At 30.8% G+C, this 23,283-nt stretch overlaps 2 protein-coding genes across 2 annotated transcripts; one reads left to right on the forward strand and one right to left on the reverse strand.

Moving 5' to 3' along the window:
• Positions 1-58: 58 nt before the first annotated feature.
• LOC145724920 (venom allergen 3-like) lies at positions 59-20,112 on the forward strand. Its single transcript, XM_081973415.1, has 7 exons — positions 59-243; positions 5,431-5,668; positions 11,976-12,125; positions 14,377-14,596; positions 14,663-14,825; positions 17,108-17,191; positions 17,974-20,112. Exons 1-7 carry the CDS (start codon positions 149-151, stop codon positions 18,020-18,022), a joined length of 999 nt encoding a protein of 332 aa, XP_081829541.1. The 5' UTR covers positions 59-148; the 3' UTR covers positions 18,023-20,112.
• Positions 19,999-21,941, reverse strand: LOC145724921 (tetratricopeptide repeat protein 12-like). The gene is made up of 5 exons (XM_081973416.1): positions 21,787-21,941; positions 21,522-21,732; positions 20,974-21,122; positions 20,673-20,919; positions 19,999-20,194 (listed from the first exon to the last, which is right to left on the reverse strand). The coding sequence occupies exons 1-5, from the start codon at positions 21,874-21,876 to the stop codon at positions 20,154-20,156; spliced, it is 738 nt and encodes a 245-aa protein (XP_081829542.1). The 5' UTR covers positions 21,877-21,941; the 3' UTR covers positions 19,999-20,153.
• Positions 21,942-23,283: the final 1,342 nt, after the last annotated feature.

Here is a 23,283-nt window from a genome sequence, read left to right on the forward strand (position 1 = left end):
TCCGTATAGCGCATGGCGTCTGTTTTACTGCGTCGAATGCGACGTCGGTTCGCCAAAAGTTCAAATTCAGTTTGCAAAAGGGTCGCGTTAACGTCGCGACGCCCGATATGCGGTTACCACGTTGGATGCTGGGGACGACGTCCAAACTATGGAACTCCCCAGAATCGCTTCTCATTCTTCTATCTGTCCTCCTCTTCAAATGCTAACGCATCCTAATAGACCTAGGACACCTGTTTCTAAGAGGTAATCCTCATCTTTCATTCATCTATCACACTTTCTCACTAGTCTATTCGATCAGCTGATATAGAACTTTGATAGTTGATGGTTTCATTTGTTAAAATAATAATAATTATTCTAATATAAATGTATTACTTTTCATAAAAATAAAGAAAACAAAATGTTTATTTCATAACTTCTGAAAATTTAAGAAAAGCAAAGGGTCATGTTGTATTTGCAAACATCTGTAGAAACAAATACTGCTTTTAGGGCTAAAGTAAAGCTAATTCAAAAAAAAAAGAAAAAACAGCATAATAAGAATAACAGTGACATAAGAATCTATATTTGTTGCAATAAAATTTATTTACTGGCTTGAGAATAGAGAATTTCGTTGAAACGACTTGAAATTATAAGAAGCAGTGAGATCAAAATGTTGAACTTTCAATTTATATTGATATTAAGAATTAAGTTATAAGTTAAACGTGTTTTAACTAATTATCATGTTTTGGAACTGTTAAAGATCCTGAATTTACTCAAGTATTTTATTACTGGTCCTGACAGTAATTTTTTGATAATACATATTGGCAGCTTGTATTTAATTTGCGTCTATTAAACATATTCAACCACATTGCTTTGCTAAACTTGTAAATAAAAATTATAATTTATTATAATAAATGTGCATTAAAATTTATATTTATAATTTGATGTTGATTGCAATTTTTTTCATTGACTTAGTAAATACACAATTTTAATATGTTTTCAGTAATCTTGAAATTATTCAGAATACAACAGAAAATACTACAATACTTTCCAGTGTTATTTAAACTTTCAGATACAAAAGTGCTTAATTATTTATTTAAAAAATGTTAAGATCTGTAATTATCTAACTGTTAAGACTGCAGCTTTAATTATTGTTAATGAAAGTGTGTAATAAGAATAAAAGTGCTTTTTTACACGTTACAGATCCTCAGGGTAATTATAAATTCACCAAACCGTCGACATTTTAGAACGTTTTTCTGAAAATTGACAAAATCCGACATAAAATATTTTTTTTAACACAAACTTTTATAACTTTATTTCCGTAGGAATAAGAGATCCTCTCTTTCCTTTGTTTAGCCCTGGAGACTTTGCAAAATGAATTTAGTTCGACGAAACGAATTTTATTATCCCCTATTTGAGACGTGGTGGGTTGACCAAAGTGTTTTATTGAATCAACTTCATATTTTTTTTACTTTGAAAGCTAATATTAATGTGTTATATACACTGTGGGTAAGAAGTCCGGCAACTTTAAATTATTTCAAAAAATATACAACTTATGGAAAAACATTCTGTATAAAAGTTGACGCATTTTAAACGATTTATTGTCGTGTGACATTAAGGAGTATACAGGGTCAGCTACAAGATGGCAATAAATTATTTTTAGTTATGTTTTTTTGTGGAATGACTATGTTTCAATGACATTTTCTGATTCACCCTTCATTTGATCAAATTTCATGTAACATGTATGGTTAACTTCAACAGTTTGTCAGCTATTTTATTTATTAGAAAAAACTCTGCTGAAAATGTTTGGCCATCTAGATCACCAGATTTGGCGCTTCTAAATTATTTTGTATGGGGTCATTTATGGATAAATAACATTTAACAAAACTTGATTGAAAAATTGTATTTTAATTTAGCTCATTGTTAGACAGTTTAAGAGGCACATTTACAGAATTAATTCAAATAAAAAAATTATATCTACTTGAAATTGTAGATTTTAATCTTTAAAATAATTATTAACTGCTAAACTGTTTAATTTAACCATACAATACATGAAATGTGATCAGAATGAGAGAGCAAATCATAAAATGTCATTGAAACATAGTCATTCGATAAGAAAAAACATAACCTCATTGCCAACTTGTGGCTCACCCTGTATATTCCTGAATGTCATATGGCATTGACACGGTTTAAAATGCGCTAATTTTTATAAAAAATGTTTTTCTATAAGTTGTATATTTTTTGAAATAGTTTAGGGTTGCCGTACTTATTACACACACTGTATGCGTTATGAAAAAAAATGTTAAACTACAATAATTTTTTTTTTGTAACTATATTATGAATAGCTCCAGAAGAATTTTTCTCAAATATCTTTCATTCTTTAGACACTATTTATGTTTCAACATAAGTTGTTTTAAAAAGTCATTTCTATACTATTAAAAAATTAAAAAAATATCACAAAATTTGGTATGTCAATCGAAAATTGTTAATTTACTGAGTAATTTCAGTTTCTAAATAGAGCGGAATTTGTAACATGTCGTTAATTTGTTGCATTGATTACAATTAATACATTATGCATTGTTATTAATTTATATTAATTATTTACTCTCTTGCGTGACATTGCAAATTAGTAGTAAACGTAGAGCGATTATTGAATAAATGACATTGAGATAAGTAGTACATACCAATTTTATTATGTATGTTGTCTATAGAATACCAGGTTTACTGTTATTTTACTATTATTATTGAATATATAAGCAAATTATTTTAGTAACAGAAAATAGCACTTTTTTGGTTATTAACACACATGTTAAATTCAAACTACTAATCAGCATGGCAACCTGAAAGATTTGAATTCGTTCGTTTAGAAACGTTTTCAATGTCCATGGAAACGCAGTACAATATACCCCCACAGCTTCAATTTTCTCCATTGTATTGATTTTACGTTGTAATAGCAGTTGCATTCTTTGTGTTATAATTTTCTAGTGGACATTTTAAGTAATAGTGTAGTTAACCTAACCTAATTGACAATTTCAAAAAAATACTATAGTAATCAAACATTATAACAAATATTATACAATTATACAAATCAACAAATATTGCTTTAAAATGTAAATCCATCCTGTTGATTTTGGATAAGTTTTCACTGTTTTTTTTTAAGCAGGTGTACAGGATGAGTCTGGAAAGTAATACCTAGTTTTGTGTTCCTTATAGAAGATTTTAAAAATGTTTCACTTCAAACTGTATAAGGGGTACCTATGTTTTACAACCCCAAACTATTATACAAAGAGCTGCATATAAAGTTCAATAAAATATACTTTTTAATAGCGATCTCTGAATAAAAAAAAACTTTATTTACTAAAAAATTTTGTATAATCTTTTGATCAACATTTTTCTAAACTTTAATTTCAAATTATGCTTAGACAGTGTCAGATACTTGGTAAAGAGAAACATTCCTACACATTCCTTTAAGGCACGATTCTACAATAGCAGCTTAACTTTTAAACTCGTTTGAAGTTGAAAGAGAGTTTACACAGGTTCCAGTTTAACGTAACCAGCCCGGAAACTGCGATTGTACAGGGTGTCTAAGTAAAAGTGGCTCTCGGATTTTTTAACTAAAATATATAAAATGACGCCCAAAAAATCGCTAAAAAATGTTTGCAAAAGCGCGTACTAAAAATGTTTTGTAACAACTTTGATTAAAATCTATTTTCTCTATTTCTTGTTAAGTAAAGTGGTGGTGGAATGGTGGTGGTGAGTCAAAAGTTCGTTAAAAGGAACTGCGATAACTCCGAAACTTTTTGTCGTGGAGTATTGAGTTTGGCACTATTGAAAAGAGCAGATTTTTTTCTATCAGATGTACTATAAATATTTATTTAAAGTTGTTTCCTTTCGTCGAAGAATTACCATTTTGCCGCCTATCTCAAAAAAATCAAATTCAACCCTTAGCGTTGATTAATGTCAAAATGGAGAGAACTAAATACTACATCAGATAGCAAAAACCGAAATTTTCTAGCTTTCTCCTATTTTAACGATTTCTATTTTTAGTACTTATTCGTAAGTATGGGAAAATAATAATTTACGTAAACATGTAATTTTTTGACACTCAATCAATGTTGTCAATGTCGTTGTTTAATGAGACACCCAGTAGTCAAAAGTTTTCTATAGGTATACTATTCATACAGTGTGTTTTTTTTAACGCGCAACATAGGATTTTACGTGTTAAATTTATAAGCCCATGTTAGACCGTTTTATTTTGAAACAGCAAGTCTATAACTTGACGGGTGTGTCTTTAGTACCCTGAAGCTTAAGTAAGTCTACCAATTTGGTCTAAAAAGTGATTAAAAACTGGAAAAAAATCATTTTTTTTCGAAAAGATTTTATCGTTCCATACTTCCTGCATGCATTGTTGTTCCTTGTTGTTTTTATACTGGCAGGGCAGGTAGCAGGTAAAGTGACATATTTTGACTGCATCACGACCCGACATCTTTTGAACATAAAAAGGGCATTTTATGATTGTTTGGAATACTGTTTGGCTTCAAACGGAGGTCACTTTGAACAATTAATTTATAAAAATACTTCTTTTGTTCTTAACTTTCTTGATATTATAAAGTTAATGATCACCCTGTTTTACTTTCTACCCCAAATTTTACCTGCTACCTGCCGTGCCAGTATCAAAAACAACAAAGAACAACAATGCATACAGGGAGTATAAAACGATAAAACCTTTTCGAAAAAAGATGATTTTTTGCAAGCTTTTTAACACTTTTTAGGCCGAATTGGTAAACTTACTTAACCTTCAGGGTACGAAACAGCCACCCGTCAAGTTTTATACTTGTAGTTCCAAAATAACATGGTCTAACATGGGCTTAAAAATTTAACACGTGAAATCCTATGTTGCGCGTTAAAAAAAACGCACTGTATAGATCCCTACAATATTTTATTAATAAATGTTGAAACATTAAATGTATAGGGGGTTGTACTTAAATTATTAATGATGCTGATTTTCAGTGAAACGAAATTGTCATAATTTCGAAAATATTTTACTTTTTTCCGACATGACGCCTTGTTGTAATATTTTCAAACCTTTTATCTGTTTTTTTATACTTGTATGTATATCGATCACTCTGTATTAAAGTAAGCATGTCGGGAGTTTTTGATTGATGTTTTTATAGCTTATTTTCGTACTTTGGAACCTTGTTTCATTTATTTGACACACTGTGAGACAACTAAAAATACTAAATTAATTATTTAGTATTCTTTGAAATAGTTCTCAAATCGACTTAGTAGGAGTGTGACTAGTTTCGTCTTTTGTATCCAGCCATGTAGGATTCACAAAATTAACGGAACCCAAGAAACAAAAAATTAATTGAGCACTTTTCTCAGTCATTAGGCGTTATGTTTCTCTCTAATTGCATTAAAAAAAAATATTACAGACATAAAATTAAATTTCAGACTGCTTAGTTCGTCAATCCAAAACCCAGAGCCGCAAATTCCAGAAATCCCCAGCGCACCCCAATACCAACCAAGCAGAAGAAGAGAAGAGGCAAAAGCTCTTCAAAACCTGCGGAGAAGACTCAATGCCGCCAAAATCGTTCAAGCCAACAAACCCGAACCCATAGAAGCTAGATCTTGTGCCAATAATAATTTAAGTCCCGAAGAAACTGACAATCGGCCTTATTTATTGCAAAAGGTAAGTTCGTAGGCAGGTAAAAGTGAACTAACTTTCCCCTAAAGTCATCAATCACTGTACTGAAGTTTATATATGGATTATAGGGTTGCTTTATATGGCCACCACGACTATATTTGGTAATTGCGGTAAAGTCGGTTTAGTCCAAAACCCATTTATTTTCCGAGACGTTTAATTTTTCAGACGGGCAACTTCCACCCTCATAATGGCCGTTCAGACACGCGGAACGATAAGATGTTATCGGCAATATACGTAATGGCAGCTAAAACTTGTTATAAAGTGGAAGTTGTATGGAAAAGTCGACGACGTTCTCAAACGACCGACACTTGAAAATTTGCCGCATGTAATTGCATAATACCTTTATTACCCAAGTTCCTGCCTTAAGTGAGAACTATGCGACAATTTCAGTAGGAATTGTTAAGTGGATAAAATAATAAGGAAATTAAATTGCAATTGCAAACTTGTTATGAGCAAACCAAATTTTATTAAGTTAATAATACGGCTATCGACCTACAATGGTCTTTCTGCCAATGTTAACAGAAATAAATGTATTTACATAAATATTGACATGTTAAAAAAATTTACAAAAAAAAAGGATAAATTTAATATAATATTTTATGCTTGAAAGTGTTCTAGCAAGGATTGAGTAGGAAAATGGAATCGGGATTGTCCTGTTTGTCGCGTTATACAGAGTGGGTTTAATATTGTCCAGTTATATCTGTTGTCTTTCCATTTTGCTTGAATTTGTAGTAGTCTTTCGCTAATTCGTGTCATTTTCGTGCGTTCATAGAGAAGTTCGTTAGAAGGGTTGTGTAATGGGTTTTCAGGGTGTCTAATTTTTGTGATTAGTCTTAATGCAATTTGTTCCGTTGTTTGTATGTGCTGTTTAGTTTTCGGAATTGAGTTTGCCATTAGTATGTTTCCATAGTCTAGAAGTGGTCTGCAGATGGATTTGTAAATTTGTGTTGCAGTTTTGATACTGATACCTTTATTTTTGTAAGTTAGTGATCTAAAATGTTTTGTTCTTTTAATGAGTTCAGTTCTTGTATTTTTTACATGTTTAGTGAATTTCATTTTGTTTTCTATAGTCATTCCTAAATATTTAATGTCATTTTTAGGGGTAGTTCTTTGACCATCTGCTGAAATTGTTGGTGAGTCCGGTGTAATTTTATGGTTGGAAAGTAGGAGTTGATTTTTAGTAGCGTTAGGTGTTAGTCTCCATTTGTAAAACCACGTCATTATGCGATCCATCATTGTCTGTTCAATCAAGTCTTTCTACTGCTTTTTTAGTAGTTTTATCATGTGTAACGAGTGCCGTGTCGTCCGCGTACTGTAAAATATAAGCTGTATCGTTTATGTGTTTTTTATTTTGAAATCGGTGGTTGTATATATCATGACAGTAGATATTATATAAGAAAGGCGAAAGTGGTGAACCTTGCGGAAGCCCTTGTTCAGGACAAAATGGGAATGAAAAGGTATTGTCTATGCGTACCTCTAATTGTCTGTTGTTAAGTAGGTTTTTAATAATGTGAAGTAGATATTTTGGTGTCTTTGTTTTCCGATATTTTCAGAAAAAACATACGGAATCGAGATTATTATTATTTTAGAGCTATGTGTGTGACTTCAGATATTATTTTTCAGATATTGGTTTCTTCATGTGCATCTTCAAAGTCATATTTTTAATAGTTTAAATGGAAAATCTGTCTTGTCAAGTTTTTGATCTTTCAAATGTCAGAGTTAATCAAGTGTCAACTTTATTTCTTCTTTTTAGACATTCTGTCAACGTTGCATTATTTGATTTTATTTACTATGTCCGTCCTATACAAAGCGGTTTAAAAGTGAATTTGTTGAATATGTATAAAATAATAATTTACAACTTTTCTTAAAAATTAGATCAAATCCTGTAATTAATATCTGTTGACTGATTCAATTTACAGTAACTGCGCTCATTCTGCAAACGTTTGTTTGACAAAAACGGACTAGCTTTAGTAGGTTTCAATTTTCCCTAGCAACTATTGACTATTGATGTTTTGTTTCAATCCTTCCAAACTTGATTTATGTCGAAACAAGATTACTACGCCCTGAACGAAAACGATTAATAGGGTCGAAAACTCAAATGCCAAGGTCGGGGGTTCGATCAGATTAAGGAAGGAAACAACAGAAGAGATAAAGTGTAATTGATGAGTTGTCTAAACGTGGCTGTTCCGTTAGGATTACGTTTGTAACGTGGGCTGGAAGTTTTAATTGAAGGAATATGACAAAATGACTCTGTTTAACCAGTTAATTTAACCTTTTGTAGAAATTCGATTACCTTGAAAGGACCTCTTGCAAATCAGTCATATAATGCATTAAACAGACTCTTGCGTATATTTGAGACTGTCATTTTCTAATATTCCTCAATTAATTACTTTCACTTTCGACTGTATATAAAATGTGACAAATTACTGACGTTTAGGTGTTCATTTAATTAGGATTTATTCAATTTCACAATAATACTATACCTACAGATATCTTAGCTTTAGTGATATTTTCCAGAGTTAAAACTGTTTTTGAAGCAGAAAATCAGAGAAATTACGGCTTTCGTTGGTAGAATGCTCAAGTGACTATGACATTTTCTGACTTTTAACCAATGTCTGTCCATAATTCTTTGATTACTAGTTGACGATTCAATCTGAACCTAGTATACATACATACATATAATGATTGCACACAATCTGGGTCATAAAAAGAGAAGTTCACATAATTTCCGTTAACTTGAAACAGATAAACTGAACGAGATAAAGCAATGCTGAATTTATCAACCCTGGTATCGTGTCAACCCTATATTAAGGCAAAGGCCCTTACGGTTCTATACGTCACGTTTACTATCACAGTCTAATCTGCCTCGCAAACTAGCGTGATGCTTAATTTAAATGTAAATGTCGCCCAATCTTGCCTCATAAATTAGTTGTCTTAAATAGCCAAAATAGTCTTGAGATTCTATTTTAAGGAATCAGAAACATCTAGATATACAGATAATGCGAAGTATTTTATTCTTGAAAGTTGTTCAATTTACACGAGTTTGTAAAACAAAAGCCAGGCAAACATGAAAAAGAAAAAAAAATTGATACCTAGTGTCCGGAAATGGTTATGCACAAGGAAAATACTTAATGAGGTAGTTCTTAAACACAAATATATGTGTAAGTGTTGTAAAAAATTATTTTTATCTACCGCCATACATGGATAGATAGATGTATCATACACAACAGTCAAACTTGCAAATTAATAATTAACATTAATATACAATCATATAAATAATACATTCATATAAATAGAAAATAAAAAAAGGATGAAGTAAAAGTGTACTATCTTACCTACTTATGCGTTTTGTGTAAGAGCAATCATCACTAATAATTCAGCAAATTCTAATCTAAAATTCAAAAGATTAATCAAGTATTGTACGTCATTTAAATCAGAAAACAAAGCACTTTCAAAATCTGCTTTAAAAAAGGGTTGCATTTAAAAAAATAAAGTTGATGATGGCTGGCAAAAACCGAAACATCGGATTTCAAATGTGACATGTCAGGTTTTAGAGGAAAAAAAGTTACAAAGAAAAAGTCAATAAATTTATTGAAAGTATTACATATTATTACATCAATAAAGAGTTGATAAGTAGCATAACCAGCAAATTTAATGTGAACAAATGATGAATGTCCAGTAACTTTCATCTTTCTTTCCTCTTTTGTCCTGTAATAATTACGACTTTACGGTTCGTTGTCTTTGTTTATAACGTTTGAAATACTGCGTAAAACTACAAAGTACCTATATCATTTTCGTGATGAGATTTTTAAAATCCTCGAATTTAGAAACTGCATTCTGAATATTTTTTGGCTGTCGGAAAAGTTTCCGTAACTCTAACAGTTTCCGAAATATTCGAATTTTCCATTTTTTTTTGAAAATTGCGTTAAAGTTTATAAAATTTTGTATCTCCGCCATTTATCTGGCTTTCAGCGACTCAAAATGTTCATCTTGAACTGCTCTTTCAAGTTGTACTAACTGCAACACGATTTAACAACATAACAGGGTGTTTGATATGAGATATTCAAATTCATTTTCGAAATTGTCTCTAAATTTTGATAAATCCGTATTGCCGCCATTTTTGAGATTTCAGCGACTGTAAAAAGCTCGTCTTGAACTGCTCTTAACATATACAGGGTGTTCAAAAAATAACAGTCAAGTCTGCTAGTTGTGAAGGCGTTTACTCGGTTCTAAATGGGTGTAAACCTGGGTGCAGAAAGTCCTTAACTCTAACAGTTTCCGAGATATTCGACGTTTCTACCTAATTTTTGGAAATTATATAAAATTTTTAAAATACCGCATTTCCGCTATTTTTGACGTTTCTGCGACTGTAAAAAGCTCAAAATGTTTGTCTTGAACTGCTATTTTAGTTCATAGTAACTAAAACACGATTGAATATATACATGGTGTTGAAAAAAAACAGTCAAATTTTAAACTAACGCTCTGCCAGTTGTGACCATGTTTATCCAGGTTGTAAATGGGTGTCAATCTAGATGCAGAAAGTCATTCTGAACAAATTTTTGCAAAATTTCCGTATTTCTAACCGTTTCCGAGTTATCTGCTTTTTTTAAATTGCATCAAAATTCTGTCTTTCAGCAGCTGCTAAAAGGTGCTAAAGGCTCAAAATGTTTGTGTTAAGTTGTTCTTTTACCTAATAGAAACCGCAGCACTGTTGAACATATACAGAGCGTCTAAAAGATAAAATAAAAACAGTCAAATTTGAAACTAACAAGTGGGTACCAACACTAATAAGTGGGTGTAAACCAGCAGAAAATTATTCTGAACTTTTTGGCATCTTTATTTTATTTCTATCTACTTCGATAGTCTATTTGTTGGAAAAATATGACCTAACCTAACCTAACCTAACATATCTATCTACTTCGATATTTAGTTTGTTGGAAAATAATTTTGATGAAAAAATATGAAACTGTTTTTTATTTTTTCATCGTGATCCATCCATTTACCAAAAAAAAAACAATATTAATTCTAAGTCTACCCACTTGTGCAGTTTTTGCCTAAATCTCAGCAAAGTGCAAAGTTTGTGATTGGTCAAAAAAGCAACTTTCAGCTTGCTGCTTTTTCTTGACCAATCACAAACAACGAACAGTGCTGCAATTTACGCAAATGCTGCAAACGTATCCAAAAAACTGAAAGAATTAATTATAAAAGATTACTTATTACTTACATCTATGAGAAAGATTTTGGCTGTCATAGTGTAAAAGTAATAATATGGCTAAAATATAGCTTCTATAACAGGAAGTAATATTCCAGTTCCTGTGAAAGTCAATTTACATAAATTGAGCCGCTCTATCGTTCCTTTATTGTTAGTCAACCCTAACAATAAAATCAATGAAGGAGTTTAGCCATGTAAACTTCCGGTAAACGTAAAAAATAGACGAATAGGAAAATTTATCGCATGGCGATACTTTTTCTTTGAAAACAAGACAGCAGTTTTAGCAATTATGTGGGAAAATTTAACGAATTAAACTTGGCAAGCAGTATAGACGATTCTTCAACAAGCATGTAATGATCAGCAACTGTAAAAAGCTCAAAATTTTCGTCTTGAACTGCTTTTTCACCCCATAGTAACTGCAACACGATTGAACATATACAGAGTGTCCAAAAAACTAAAAAAAAACAATTAAATTTGGAACTAACGCTCTGCCAGTTGTGACCGCGTTTTGGCGATTGAGGGGGAAAGTTTAAGGAATTAAACTTGGCAAGTAAAATAGAATATTCTTCAACAAGCATGTAATAGTCGTTATTATTCCTGAAGATGATTTAGACTGTTAAAAAAGTCTTGAAATCTGGAACATCACGGTGAACAATATCCATTTTACATGTCAAGAAGAATAGTATAGTTTTCTGCATCTTGTTAGCGTACGCTTGGCTCAAAATTAATACCAGATTGACTGGTGGAAAGTGTATAATGAAATAATAATCCTGTAGCCATGAATTGCTGTTATTTGCTTGTTATTTTTCAATCAACCACTTTGGAAATAATAATACTACAGAAAAGCCATGAATCGTGCATTGTTCTGTTACGGAAAATATAATCTAACCATGCCTGATCCAAATTAATAAGAAATAAAACGTTCACAGTAGTTGCGGACACGCAACCCCTTTGATTTTGGTTCGTGCTTGCATTTATTTACATACATTTCATCATGATGTCAGAGACCACATTTCAAAATGTGAATTGCAGCGTATAAAAGGTTTTTCCACAAACCTTTAATTAGGGTTTTTGTTCCAGATTCTTCATAACCGTCCAGTTAGTATGGTCTTAGACATATCAGAAGTAAGGACTGCCTGGCAAGATAGTGACTTTATTACCGACTGTTTGTGCTGGCACAATGTGTACAGACAAAGACATAATTCGCCTCCTTTAAGTATGTCACCTGAGGTAAGAAAAGACAGTTGTTTAGTCTTAATTAACTAACAGACATGTACAGGGTGTCTAAAAAGTCTGGAATATTGCAAATATCTCGAAAACTGCTGATTTTATTTTTCTCAAAATTTGCGTCTTGTTAAAGTAAATAACAGCGCATGACGTGAGGGTGAAATGAGGTTCGCAAGTATACAGGGTCAGTTACAAAGTATACCAACTTTCTTAATTCAAACCTAACACACTGTATATTACTTCAGATTTTAAGAGTACTCATAAAGGCCAATTCAACGATATACGATTTTTTTTTTTTTTTTTTTAATTTTTTTTTTTTTTGTACCTACCTATAACAATGATAGGTGTAACAATGACAGCTAACGTCAATATAATGTTAAATTAATTGGCAAATTTTCCTATTACTTAAAATGGTGTTTTTGAGTGAGAAGGAAAAGAGAGACATCTTAAGTATCCTTCTCACTCACAAACACCATTTTAAGTAATAGGAAAAAAATCGTATATCGTTGAATTGGCCTTTATAAGTACTCTTAAAATCTGAAGTAATATACAGTGTGTTAGGTTTGAATTAAGAAAGTTGGTATACTTTGTGACTGACCCTGTATACTTGCGAACCTCATTTCACCCTCACGTCATGCGCTGTTATTTACTATAACAAGACGCAAATTTTGAGAAAAATAAAATCAGCTGTTTTCGAGATATTTGCAATATTCCAGACTTTTTAGACACCCTGTATGTATACCAGGGTGTTCGTTTTAGAGCTCAACCATGATGATCTGGGTTATTTGAAGAGATACAAAGTCGGTTAAATTAGGGCAAAGATGCGCATTTTCAAGCTTTGTAAGGTGTCGTTTTAAAAATTCCGACTACTGCCGGAGTTATCTGGAAAAGAGCGAAATTTTGGAAAAACTTTTAAAATTTTTTCTGGATTTATTTGAAGAGACAAATGAAAATGACTGACACATCGTCACAGCCACTTTTTCTCCTTTACAAGATGGCGGAGTCAAGTTTGGAATCCGACATTTTTTTATAAGATGATGTATCGCATGTTAAGATTCGGACTTGCAGTTTGGAAAAAATATGAAAAATAATTTATGTTTTACCTATACGTTATGAATACATAATAGCTTGGAAACGGTGTAGGTTATAGTGTTCATAAGATGAAAGATTCTAGAATTTTAGAAACTCAATTTGACGTGAGACTGAAGAAGAATTGACTATAATGTCAGCTATGTAATGACATACTATAATGTCAGCTCATGTAGTCAATTAGAAAGTAATAACTTAACTGGCAGGAAGCACAATTCGTTAAATTATCACGTTCTCTGAATTTTAGAAATTTAATTTGTCCTGAAACTGTGGATAGAAAATTAGAAACAGCATGCATTGACACTCTTAAGTAGCATCTACTTTAATGCATACATTATGAAATTTTCTGAAAACTTTAGTATTAGCAGTTGATCAATAACCACTTAAATACTATGTTCCTCACTTTTTCTGAAAAAAATTTGGCCTAAAAATTATATCCTGCATTAATACTCAAAGTAGCGCTAATTTTATTTGCTCCAAGTTTTTCAAACAATTTTTCTACGACTTATTGATAGTATCAATGTGGTTCTGTGCTTGCAATGATGCCAGTCTGACAAATTGTACTAATTTGGTTCAAAGTATGTTTATTGTCTAATAGACAAATTCTACTATTTTGGTTCGAGGAGTGTTTGCAATGTGGCCAAACTGTTCTGACCAATTCAACAAATTTGGTTCGAAATTGAAATTCCGAATTTGAAGAAGGAATTTAGTTAATTTCCGAATTTGAAGTGGAAATTTAATTAATTTCTGAGTTCAAAGTCGGAATTTAGTTAATTTCCGAGCTTAAAGCTGGAATTTAAGAAAAATAACGTCTTTGGCCCTTTCCCTGCTTTGTAGAAATCTGTGATTATTAAAAAATGTTAAGGCTCTCCATTTTAAGTTAAATTTTACCTTAAACTGTGTAGAGACACTCTGACCTTATACAGTTTATGTATTTTACGTTTTTTGTTTTGTGTTGTTGTTTTGACCATTCTTACCGTAATAGTATACCTAATTTGATTAACAAACTGTATTGTAAAAAACAAGGAGAACTGCCTAAGCCATGGCTTAGGCCAAAACCGGTTACCTACCCATTAAATTATAGTGGCAACAACTTTGTGTTTTGTTCTCCTTGTTTTTGAAAACATGAGCCACTTGTTTCCTACTTAAACTGTATTCTTTTCAGTTGTGCTACTTAGCTCAAACATGGGCCAACCATTTGGCTCACACCAATCGTTTTTACTACAGAAACGACAAAGACATCGGCCAAAACCTATTTTGTAGAGTGACAAATACTCTTGTAAGTGACGTGACAGGTCAGGAAGTGACCGTTTACTGGTACTCAGCAGTGAAACAGTACGATTTCAGCAACGAACCAGATCGATTAAGAGCCAACGTTAATGCAGGTAATCAGTGTTGCTATTCTAAGAAAAGCCAAAACTGAGACACAAACGATAATTTATCTTTTCCAGGCCATTTCACTCAGTTAGTATGGGCGAATAGTAAACATTTCGGGCTAGGCAAGGCCCGTTCTCGTTCAGGTAAAATCGTGGTTGTGGCCCATTACGCCCCCGTTGGAAACATTTGCGGTGCTTACTTGCAAAATGTGTTTCCTCCATGCGAGGAGCTTCCAAGGTTGGTGAAAAAGTCATAATTTATCATGTAATTTACCAGGAAGCTCAATGCCAAGTTTATTCTTTTCTAAAGATTTACAGGGTGTTACAATTAATATTATTTTAGTTCTTGTTCCCACATAGCAACAAAAATACGTCGTATGTAAAAAAACTGGAAATAGTTATAATAAAATAGTAAATAAGAAATTATCGACATTTAGGGCATTTGAGGTATATTTGCATTAATGGCCAAAATTCTGCCAATGAATGGACTTTGTGATTAAATTGACTGTGATGATTTTTGAATGCTGTAGAATGCGAAAAAAGAAAAATATACTGTAAATCATCAGAGAACAGGCATACGAAAATGCAATAAGCCATATATGGGAAAATTACACAAAAACAGGATGACGCAACAATACATTAGACATGTACATCGTTTTGAATGTGAGAAGTAAAGAAGCAAATGTCACATTCAAAACGATGTACCGATCTGTTGCATTGTTGCGTCATTCTGTTTTTGTGTCATTTTACCCATAAACAATATTTCTCATTATGCCCCTAGAAAATGGATATTGAAATAATACAAGGAATAAAACAGGAAATGTAAAATTTTAAATTACATTAAAAGTGATAACATAACCTTATTTTTTATTCGAAATGGGAGAGATGAGTTTGTTCTTAGGGAGGCCCTTAAGGGTAAAACTACCATAATGCAAAAATGAAATTTCCTACAACTTTTCTTATTTACACTTTTTCTTTTTCTTCTTTTTAAGTCTTTTTAAGGTGTAAATGGTGACGTGACTATTTTCAATAATCAAATTATTTATTTAAAAGGTTTAGTTTTTTCTAACGTCAAAACGGAATCCTATAAGTAACGTGACTGATTTAAATGACAAAAGCGTATTTCAAATGTCAGGATATTTTTCACATCATGTGGCATTTCCACTCATCGAGTTTATAAAGTTCACGTCTTAAATATGGAATTGATAATTTCACGTGACAGTTTTAAATGTCAAAATATTATTGAAGAGTCACGTAACCGTTTTTCAATTTAAACTGACATTTTTAAAGTTACGTCACTCTTAAATGTCAAAATGTTATTTGAAAGGCCACGTGACCGTTTTTTAGTTTAAACTGATGTTTTGCAAAGACATGCGACTCTTTTTAGAGTGAAAATAGTGGCGTGACAATTTTCAACTCAAGGTTACGTGACTTTTTTTTAATGTCAAAACCAAATCCTGAAGGTTACGTGACTGTAAATGACAAAATTTTATTTGAAGGGTCACGTGACCTTTTTTCAGTTTAAACTAATATTTTTAAAGGCACGTAATTCTTTTTACACTAAAAATCATAATTTTCAATATGGCTTTTTTAACATCAAAACGGAATCCTACCGGTCAGGTGACTGTTTTAAATAGGGAAATCGTATTTGAACGTTTTTTAGTTTTGAACACTGAATCATGTCACTATTTTTTAGGTTAAAATAGCATAACATAACCTGACAGTTTGACGTTTAAACTGGTATTTTTAAAGTCACGTGACTTTTTAAGTGTAAAAATGAAATTCATAATGTACTTATTAATGTATAAAATTTATCACCCGGCGGTAAATCCGGCACTGTTAAAAATGGTGGAAATGTATGGAAAATATCTTGCTAAAATTCCAAAACAGACAAAAAACAAAAATTAAGTCAAGGAACATTAATTAACAGCAAAATATAACATGTTCAAAAACTATTTAAGAATGAATTAAAAAAATGTATTTTTATTTGAAAATATGAAGTTAGTGGTAATAATTTATTTCTATAAGCTACTCAGTATAGCTATGAATTTTCTGTTTTTTTTTCTACAAAAAAAACAGCCTTCAATACAGTAAATACATACCGAATATCAAAAAAATGTATTTTTTGAACGTACATTGCACATGCCAAAGATATACAAAAATAATTCTAAAATAAAACCAAAAAATTGAATTTACGGATCTCAAAAACAATTATCAATGCAATGTTTAGGGGTTAAATTTGATTTAGGTTAAATCAATGCAAATATGCGCATTTTTTAAATATTTTTTATTTTAAGTAGTTTTTTTATACTCTGCCCTTACTAATTCTTGAGGTTTTTAACAAAAATTAGTAGTATTCGAAGGGCATTCCTGTAAGAAAAAATTACAGAATCACTATAATGCACACTATATTTTGTCTGCTTTGTGGGTTATAAAACATAGACATTTTAATAACTAGGACAGTGTGTATAGTTGTATAATTGTATACATAACAAAAGTGTATCGAAAATATTTTTTTAGGGTACCTCAGCCGATGCCGAAGAAAATCATAATATCTGGCAGTACCGGCAGTGATGCTGAGAGTCAGTCCACCAGCAGTAGCATGTAAGATGCTTTGAAGGTGAATTAGTACTAAAAAATTAATGTTGTGAGTGTGAAAAAATTCCTTTATAGACGGAAAAGAGCAGTGATTATAATGATAATTACCATTAGTAAGCTATAAATCTTTAGACAACTGTAAACTTGTCTATGGGAAACGCCATGAGGTAATTTTTTCTACGTGTGTCTAAGTGATAGCACAGTCTAAAGATAATCTATCTCTATACTGTGGTGATAGTCTACATAATTGAATTTACTCTGCTCGTTCTTTGTTTTTTTTTATTTATTATTACATTTTCTATTAATATTTAACATTTGGACATTCATCTGAATGATACAAATAGTTGCACGACTGTATCTCATGTTTGTCTTTTCAACTGGTGTATTATAACATAACAGATTGGAATTACTTCGAAAGGTTAATTAAAAACCGTGATAAGGACATTTGAAAAATTCTACACGTGCCCGATTCTTTATATTGATTTTTGCTAAGCACGTGCCATTTAATTACTTGTACATTAAGGAAACTTATGGGAAATAAAAAACCAATTTTCTTAAACTCAAATAAAAGTTCTGCGATAAGAAGCTTTATTAGAAACAGTTAAAATTAATACTCTTTTACATTTTGAATCTAGAATATAGAAAAAATGGTATTCTGTTTGGTTTAACTTCTGTTAAAGTAGGAAAGCACTAAAAAATAAGTTTTAAAAAAAAAAAATCAAGGTACCACTCCCTACTAAATCACAACATAGTTCTAATCAAAATTAGTAAAACTGACTTTTTTTCAGAGTTACACGACAATTTCGAAGAAAAAAGATAAGTCGTCATGTTCGGTAGTACCGAAACCAGCGAGTGTCAATCCAGTAGTGCTTAAAATATTATTAAAATATAGTGATCTGCTTAACTCTATAAACGCAATATTAGTAACTATTTAACGTTGTTATTAAAGCATTTTAGTGTATAAATGCTAGTTTTTAATTGGACTTACTCAATCAAAAGTTGTTTAAAGTTTTTATATACTTTAATATACTCAAATACTAATAGATTAATTAAGTAGGAACATTTTTAATCTAGCTCTAGAACCTTTTAGGTAGGTTAATATTAGGACAAAACCAATAGGTAATAATTGTTAAAATTATTCTTTTTTAGGTTAGGATTTTATCAAACTGGCGTATTTTCCAAGTACTGCTCAAATATTGACCCAAAAAAGTGGTTTCAAGTCAAAACATAAGGCGATTTTGTTCAATGGAAACAATTTTTGTCTATTTTTTAAATATAAAATTGTTATTGTTTGTCCTTACAACCTTTAGTTTGTTCATTTGAAGTAATACACACACACAGTTAAACTTGTTCAAGAAAAGTATATTTCACATTTTAATTTTTACATTTAAGGGTATTTCATTTTGTTTTTCTACGAACTGAAAAGTTTTTGAGTAAATTTTAAACAAATTTTTAAATGCAGCAAAAAGCACACTTAAACAATTTTAGTAACTATACAATTGAATATGTTTTTCAATAAATGAAATAAAAACAATTTGTAACTTTATGAAGGTTTTAACCTTCAAAATAAATTATATGAGTCTACGTTATCTGTTGTAGAGACTCAATCTATGGAGATTTTTCCTAAATTCCCTAAAACTAATAAGCTAAATTGTATTTTAATAAAGTTGCCATGACAAGAAGCTACGCTTGTGATGTTGTTGAATTTATACTATGGTTGCACGTTTTGTAGATTTAATACGTTGTTTTTACAGTAAGTATAGTTGATAGTTAATGTCAGTTAGGCTACTTGATATCATAAATGCGTAATGCAACCATTCTTATGGATAAATTAAACATATTTTCTTAAAACAGACTAAATAATAGGAATCAATCGCAATGTAGTTGACTTTTTAATTTTTTTTTTGTAGGCAAAAGAATAAGTTTTATTTTATTCCACCATAGTAATTTGAACGAAAGCTATGGAAACTACAAACATGTCAACTCAATTGGCACATTTTTTTTAAATAATAATACAGCATTGCTCACTGAAAATTCCAGAGCTGCTATCCAAAGGAAATTTTTAAATGTTCAATCATTATTGTTAACATTTTTATCCTTTCTCTCTTTCATACTTTCTGTATTAGTTCACTGTTTCACTTTGTTTCTTATTTTATCTGAATAACACTATCTTTTAGTTGTTTCTGTGTCACCCATTTTCATATATTTTTATTATTTTTTTCGCCCTATCCTTTATTTAACACATTTCTTTAATTTTTAATTGTCTTTTAATGTCTGCTAAACAAATTGGAAAGACATTAGATATAATAAAAACTAAAATTTTCTGGCCAACTCTAAGGAGGAATAAGATAAAACTGCGTGAAATTCTTTTTATGTTAAAGGTGAATCTGTTTTAACTTTATTATTATTATTTTGATGTTTTGTTTTTAAATTGTAATGTAGCAATGTGCAACTGTTCAGAGCTGTAGTCAGCAAGGTCCGGATTGCTGTGATGATAGCAAATCTCTGATAGGAGATGAAAAGTTTTTAAATTTTTTAGTATTAGATAGAGAAACTTCAGCAGAAATTATGTTTTGCGAATAATATTTTAGTAACAAATTATTTTTTATATCATAAATTGTATGGATAGGAAACATAATGTGCTTGAAGTTGCCCATGCTTGCCCAAAAAACTTTGAAAAACAAATGTTTTCTTACAGTAAGAAAAATAATTTATATTTACAAACATCTGTTTTTCAAAATCTGTGCTTTACAAAACAATCATATATTTACAATCAAAATTATGCTTGTATACAATCATTTTACACCATATAGTTATGTCAAATGCGTTTAATTGGTAGGAAGATGAAGAATAGTTACATATTGTAGAATAAACTATTAAAGACTGAGTAAGATGGCGCTTAAAAATAAAAAAGCTTTCAAATAAAAGTTGTGTTTTAATTTCATGTCCGTGAAAATTATGGAAAACACTAAACTGAAGCTTGGTTAGTCAAATTTGTCCTGCAGTACTCTAAAACAAAATTAAGCAGTATGTAATTCAACAAATATATTATACACAAGGTGTTTCAGTTATACGTTGCCAAACTAGCTGTCTATACTGATTTTCTGCTAGTTTTAGCATTAACTAAATAAACCACAAATTTATGTAAATTGTAAAATCGACTAACATTAATTTCAATTACAATGGCAAAACCCTTTAAAATTCAATATACCTATATCACACACCGAATTTTGCACACAAAATTCAGCAGTAATTAAGTTTTTAGAATGTATTCTATTAAATACAGTTTAATTAGGTTTTAGCATTAACAACACAAATTTAAGTAACTAAGAACCAAAAATGGAATATCTTGATTATAAGAACAAATCTTATTAAAATGCTAAGTTAGCATCCTTTCATACATCAGTTTTAAAAAATTGCAAAGAAGAAACTTTTGTTTGTTAAGTTTGGCTACCTTCAGCTGAGACACCCAGCACAAAATACAAACCTTCTACAAATCCCACATTTTTAGGATTCCTTTTTTTAGCTTCAGCAATGTACTCTTCCATCTCAGTATGATTTCCGCTAAGAAAACTAACTTTGGCTAACAACAGCCAGGATTTAAGACAATCTTCGTTTAATCTTAAGGCCCAATCTTTCAAATCGGTTTTAGCCTTATCGAAACAGCCCAACTTTATGTAAGTCAGAGCTCGGTTATTGTAAAGCAAAACGCTGTCCTTGATTTGCTCAATCGCCTAAAATATCACTTACTTGAGTAAAATGTGTCAAATTGAGTAGCTTTTATGTACTTTAGTGTATAGTACAAGCGCTTTTTCGTATTCTCCTCGTTTGTAAGCTAGGTTTGCTCGTTTTTTAAAGGTTTCCATCCGTTCAGTTCGTTCCAGTCTGTCTTGGTATCTCTTTTCTGCGTCACGTGAGATTTGATCCATAAAAGCATCTAAACAATGTTTTAATTGGTTAAAACTGAGTAGTTTTTAATTTTAATATTTAACCCATCACAGGGTGAATTGATAAATTAAGAAAGTGTATATGAACTCTCTAAGAGATAGACATTTTACCACACCAAAATATTTTGCGCTGCTTGGCAACACTGTTTTAAGAAGGTTTGTTCAAATCATTAAGATTCGATCAATAATAATTTATTTTGCATCCAAACCCACATATAACTGAATTGTATTACATATTTACAGAAATAATATTTTTATAACATAAATTTCAAACAGTTTTACCACAGATAGCAGTCACCTTGTTATCAGGGCAAAATTATTTACTAATTCACACTTTTTGAGGAAATGAAGCATCATAAAATAAACGAATACTACTTTGTTTCATTTACCTTTACTCATTTCATTCGGGTTGTTACAAGTGTCCTCCAAAAGAGCTTTTTTGTTCAGCACTGTCCTATTCGACACTACAGTTACGTTCACTTTATCTGCATCTTCAAAATCAGCAGCCTTGTATTCACCTAAATAGTGCTTTGCTTCCTGATCTCCAATTTTCTGCACATCTGGATCTTTGGAAGCTAGTTTTTTTACGATTTTTCCAACCTAAAATCATTAAAACTGCTTGATCAAAGTGTCAAATTCACTGAATTCACTCACTTCATTAACTTTATGCATAAAATTTGAAAATTCTTCGTCCAGTTTTCCCAAATTTGCTATTTTTTCGACTAATTCAGACTGGGGGTCCATTTCTTTGTAGTGATAAGAAGGTTATATTGATCAAACAATGTCAAAATATGACTGTTGTCTGTTACTATACGACGTTGAGCAAGTCATCCATGTTGTGTTGGATAAGTATCCAAAAATTTTACTATTTTACAACTTTTAACAAACTCCCAACCATGAAAATGCTACAAACTAATGATTCTTTTGTCGAAGAACAAAAGTGGAGAACACAGGACATAGTGCAAGATTCAGAGACGATAAAACGTGTTATTTTGTGGTTATTATCTTGTTTTTATTATTAAAAACTATTTAAGGAGATTTAAGTACAAACAATTCACTAGGTTAGAGACTGAAAATATTAAAGTAGTTCAAACTGCCACGAAAAACAGTAAAATTTAAAAACCATAAATAATTTCGAACATTTTTAAAATGAAAAAGGTATAGAAATAATTAACTACTATACACTGTATATTTTAAACTATTTTAGAAAATTTTCAGATTAAGTTTTTTAAAATTCAACTAATTCAAGACACTTGGTGAAGTAACCCGGGCATTAACTGACCTAAAATTGCTGTTCTCTGCAAAATATAGAACTTTTTTCGAAAATCTTAATGAAGAACATTCCCATCATATTTTGTTTTGCTACATATTAATGATTTTAATGAAATTTTTTTGTCCACAAAATGTGTTAACTTGACGGTAAGCTGTTTGCAAGAGAATTTTTATTAGGACCGCTACTTTCATCTCCGGATAACTTTCACCTCCGGATAATTATTGTTAAGATAATTTCTATAGAAATGACATAATTGACCAATAGAAGCGCCTGATTTCATGGTTTACTGAGAAATTATCAATAGAATAAAGTTTTTCTGAAATGAAAGTACTGGTCCTTATACTGATATTTTCATTCTTCTCATAAATACATAAAATGTATTTATAAACAGTTTTTTTGTATTTAACTCAAGTCAGGTTCTACTAGTACTATCGACTGGATTTCCGACCATTTAATAGAAAAAATAGCATAATTTTTTTAAACTTTTCATAAATTTACCTAAAATATAAAGTACAAAACTACCTTTCCTTATTTTAGTTTTCTTGAGCAAAAGTTTGTAAATCAATTTTTAAACTTTATTGCAAGGAAGTTTTTATTTTAATTTATATATTCCACATACCAACGCCACTAATTTTGGCTCACTATTGTGTAATTAGCACTAAACCACAATGTATGCCCCATTTACCTTATAACCCAAACAATTGATAAACAATTCAGTAATTTAAAAAGTATCAGCAATTTTAGTGCTTTTTTATGTCAAACGCTTTATTTGATACAATAATTGGTTTATTCGTCAAAATTTTGGAATGTTAAGTAATATCAGCGCAAAAATTATCGATTTTGCATTTCACACTGACCTAATTAATTATTGGTAAATA

Source organism: Ips typographus, linkage group LG2, assembly GCF_016097725.1.
Source record: "Ips typographus isolate SLU linkage group LG2, UJ_Ityp_2.0, whole genome shotgun sequence".
NCBI lineage: Eukaryota > Metazoa > Arthropoda > Insecta > Coleoptera > Curculionidae > Ips > Ips typographus.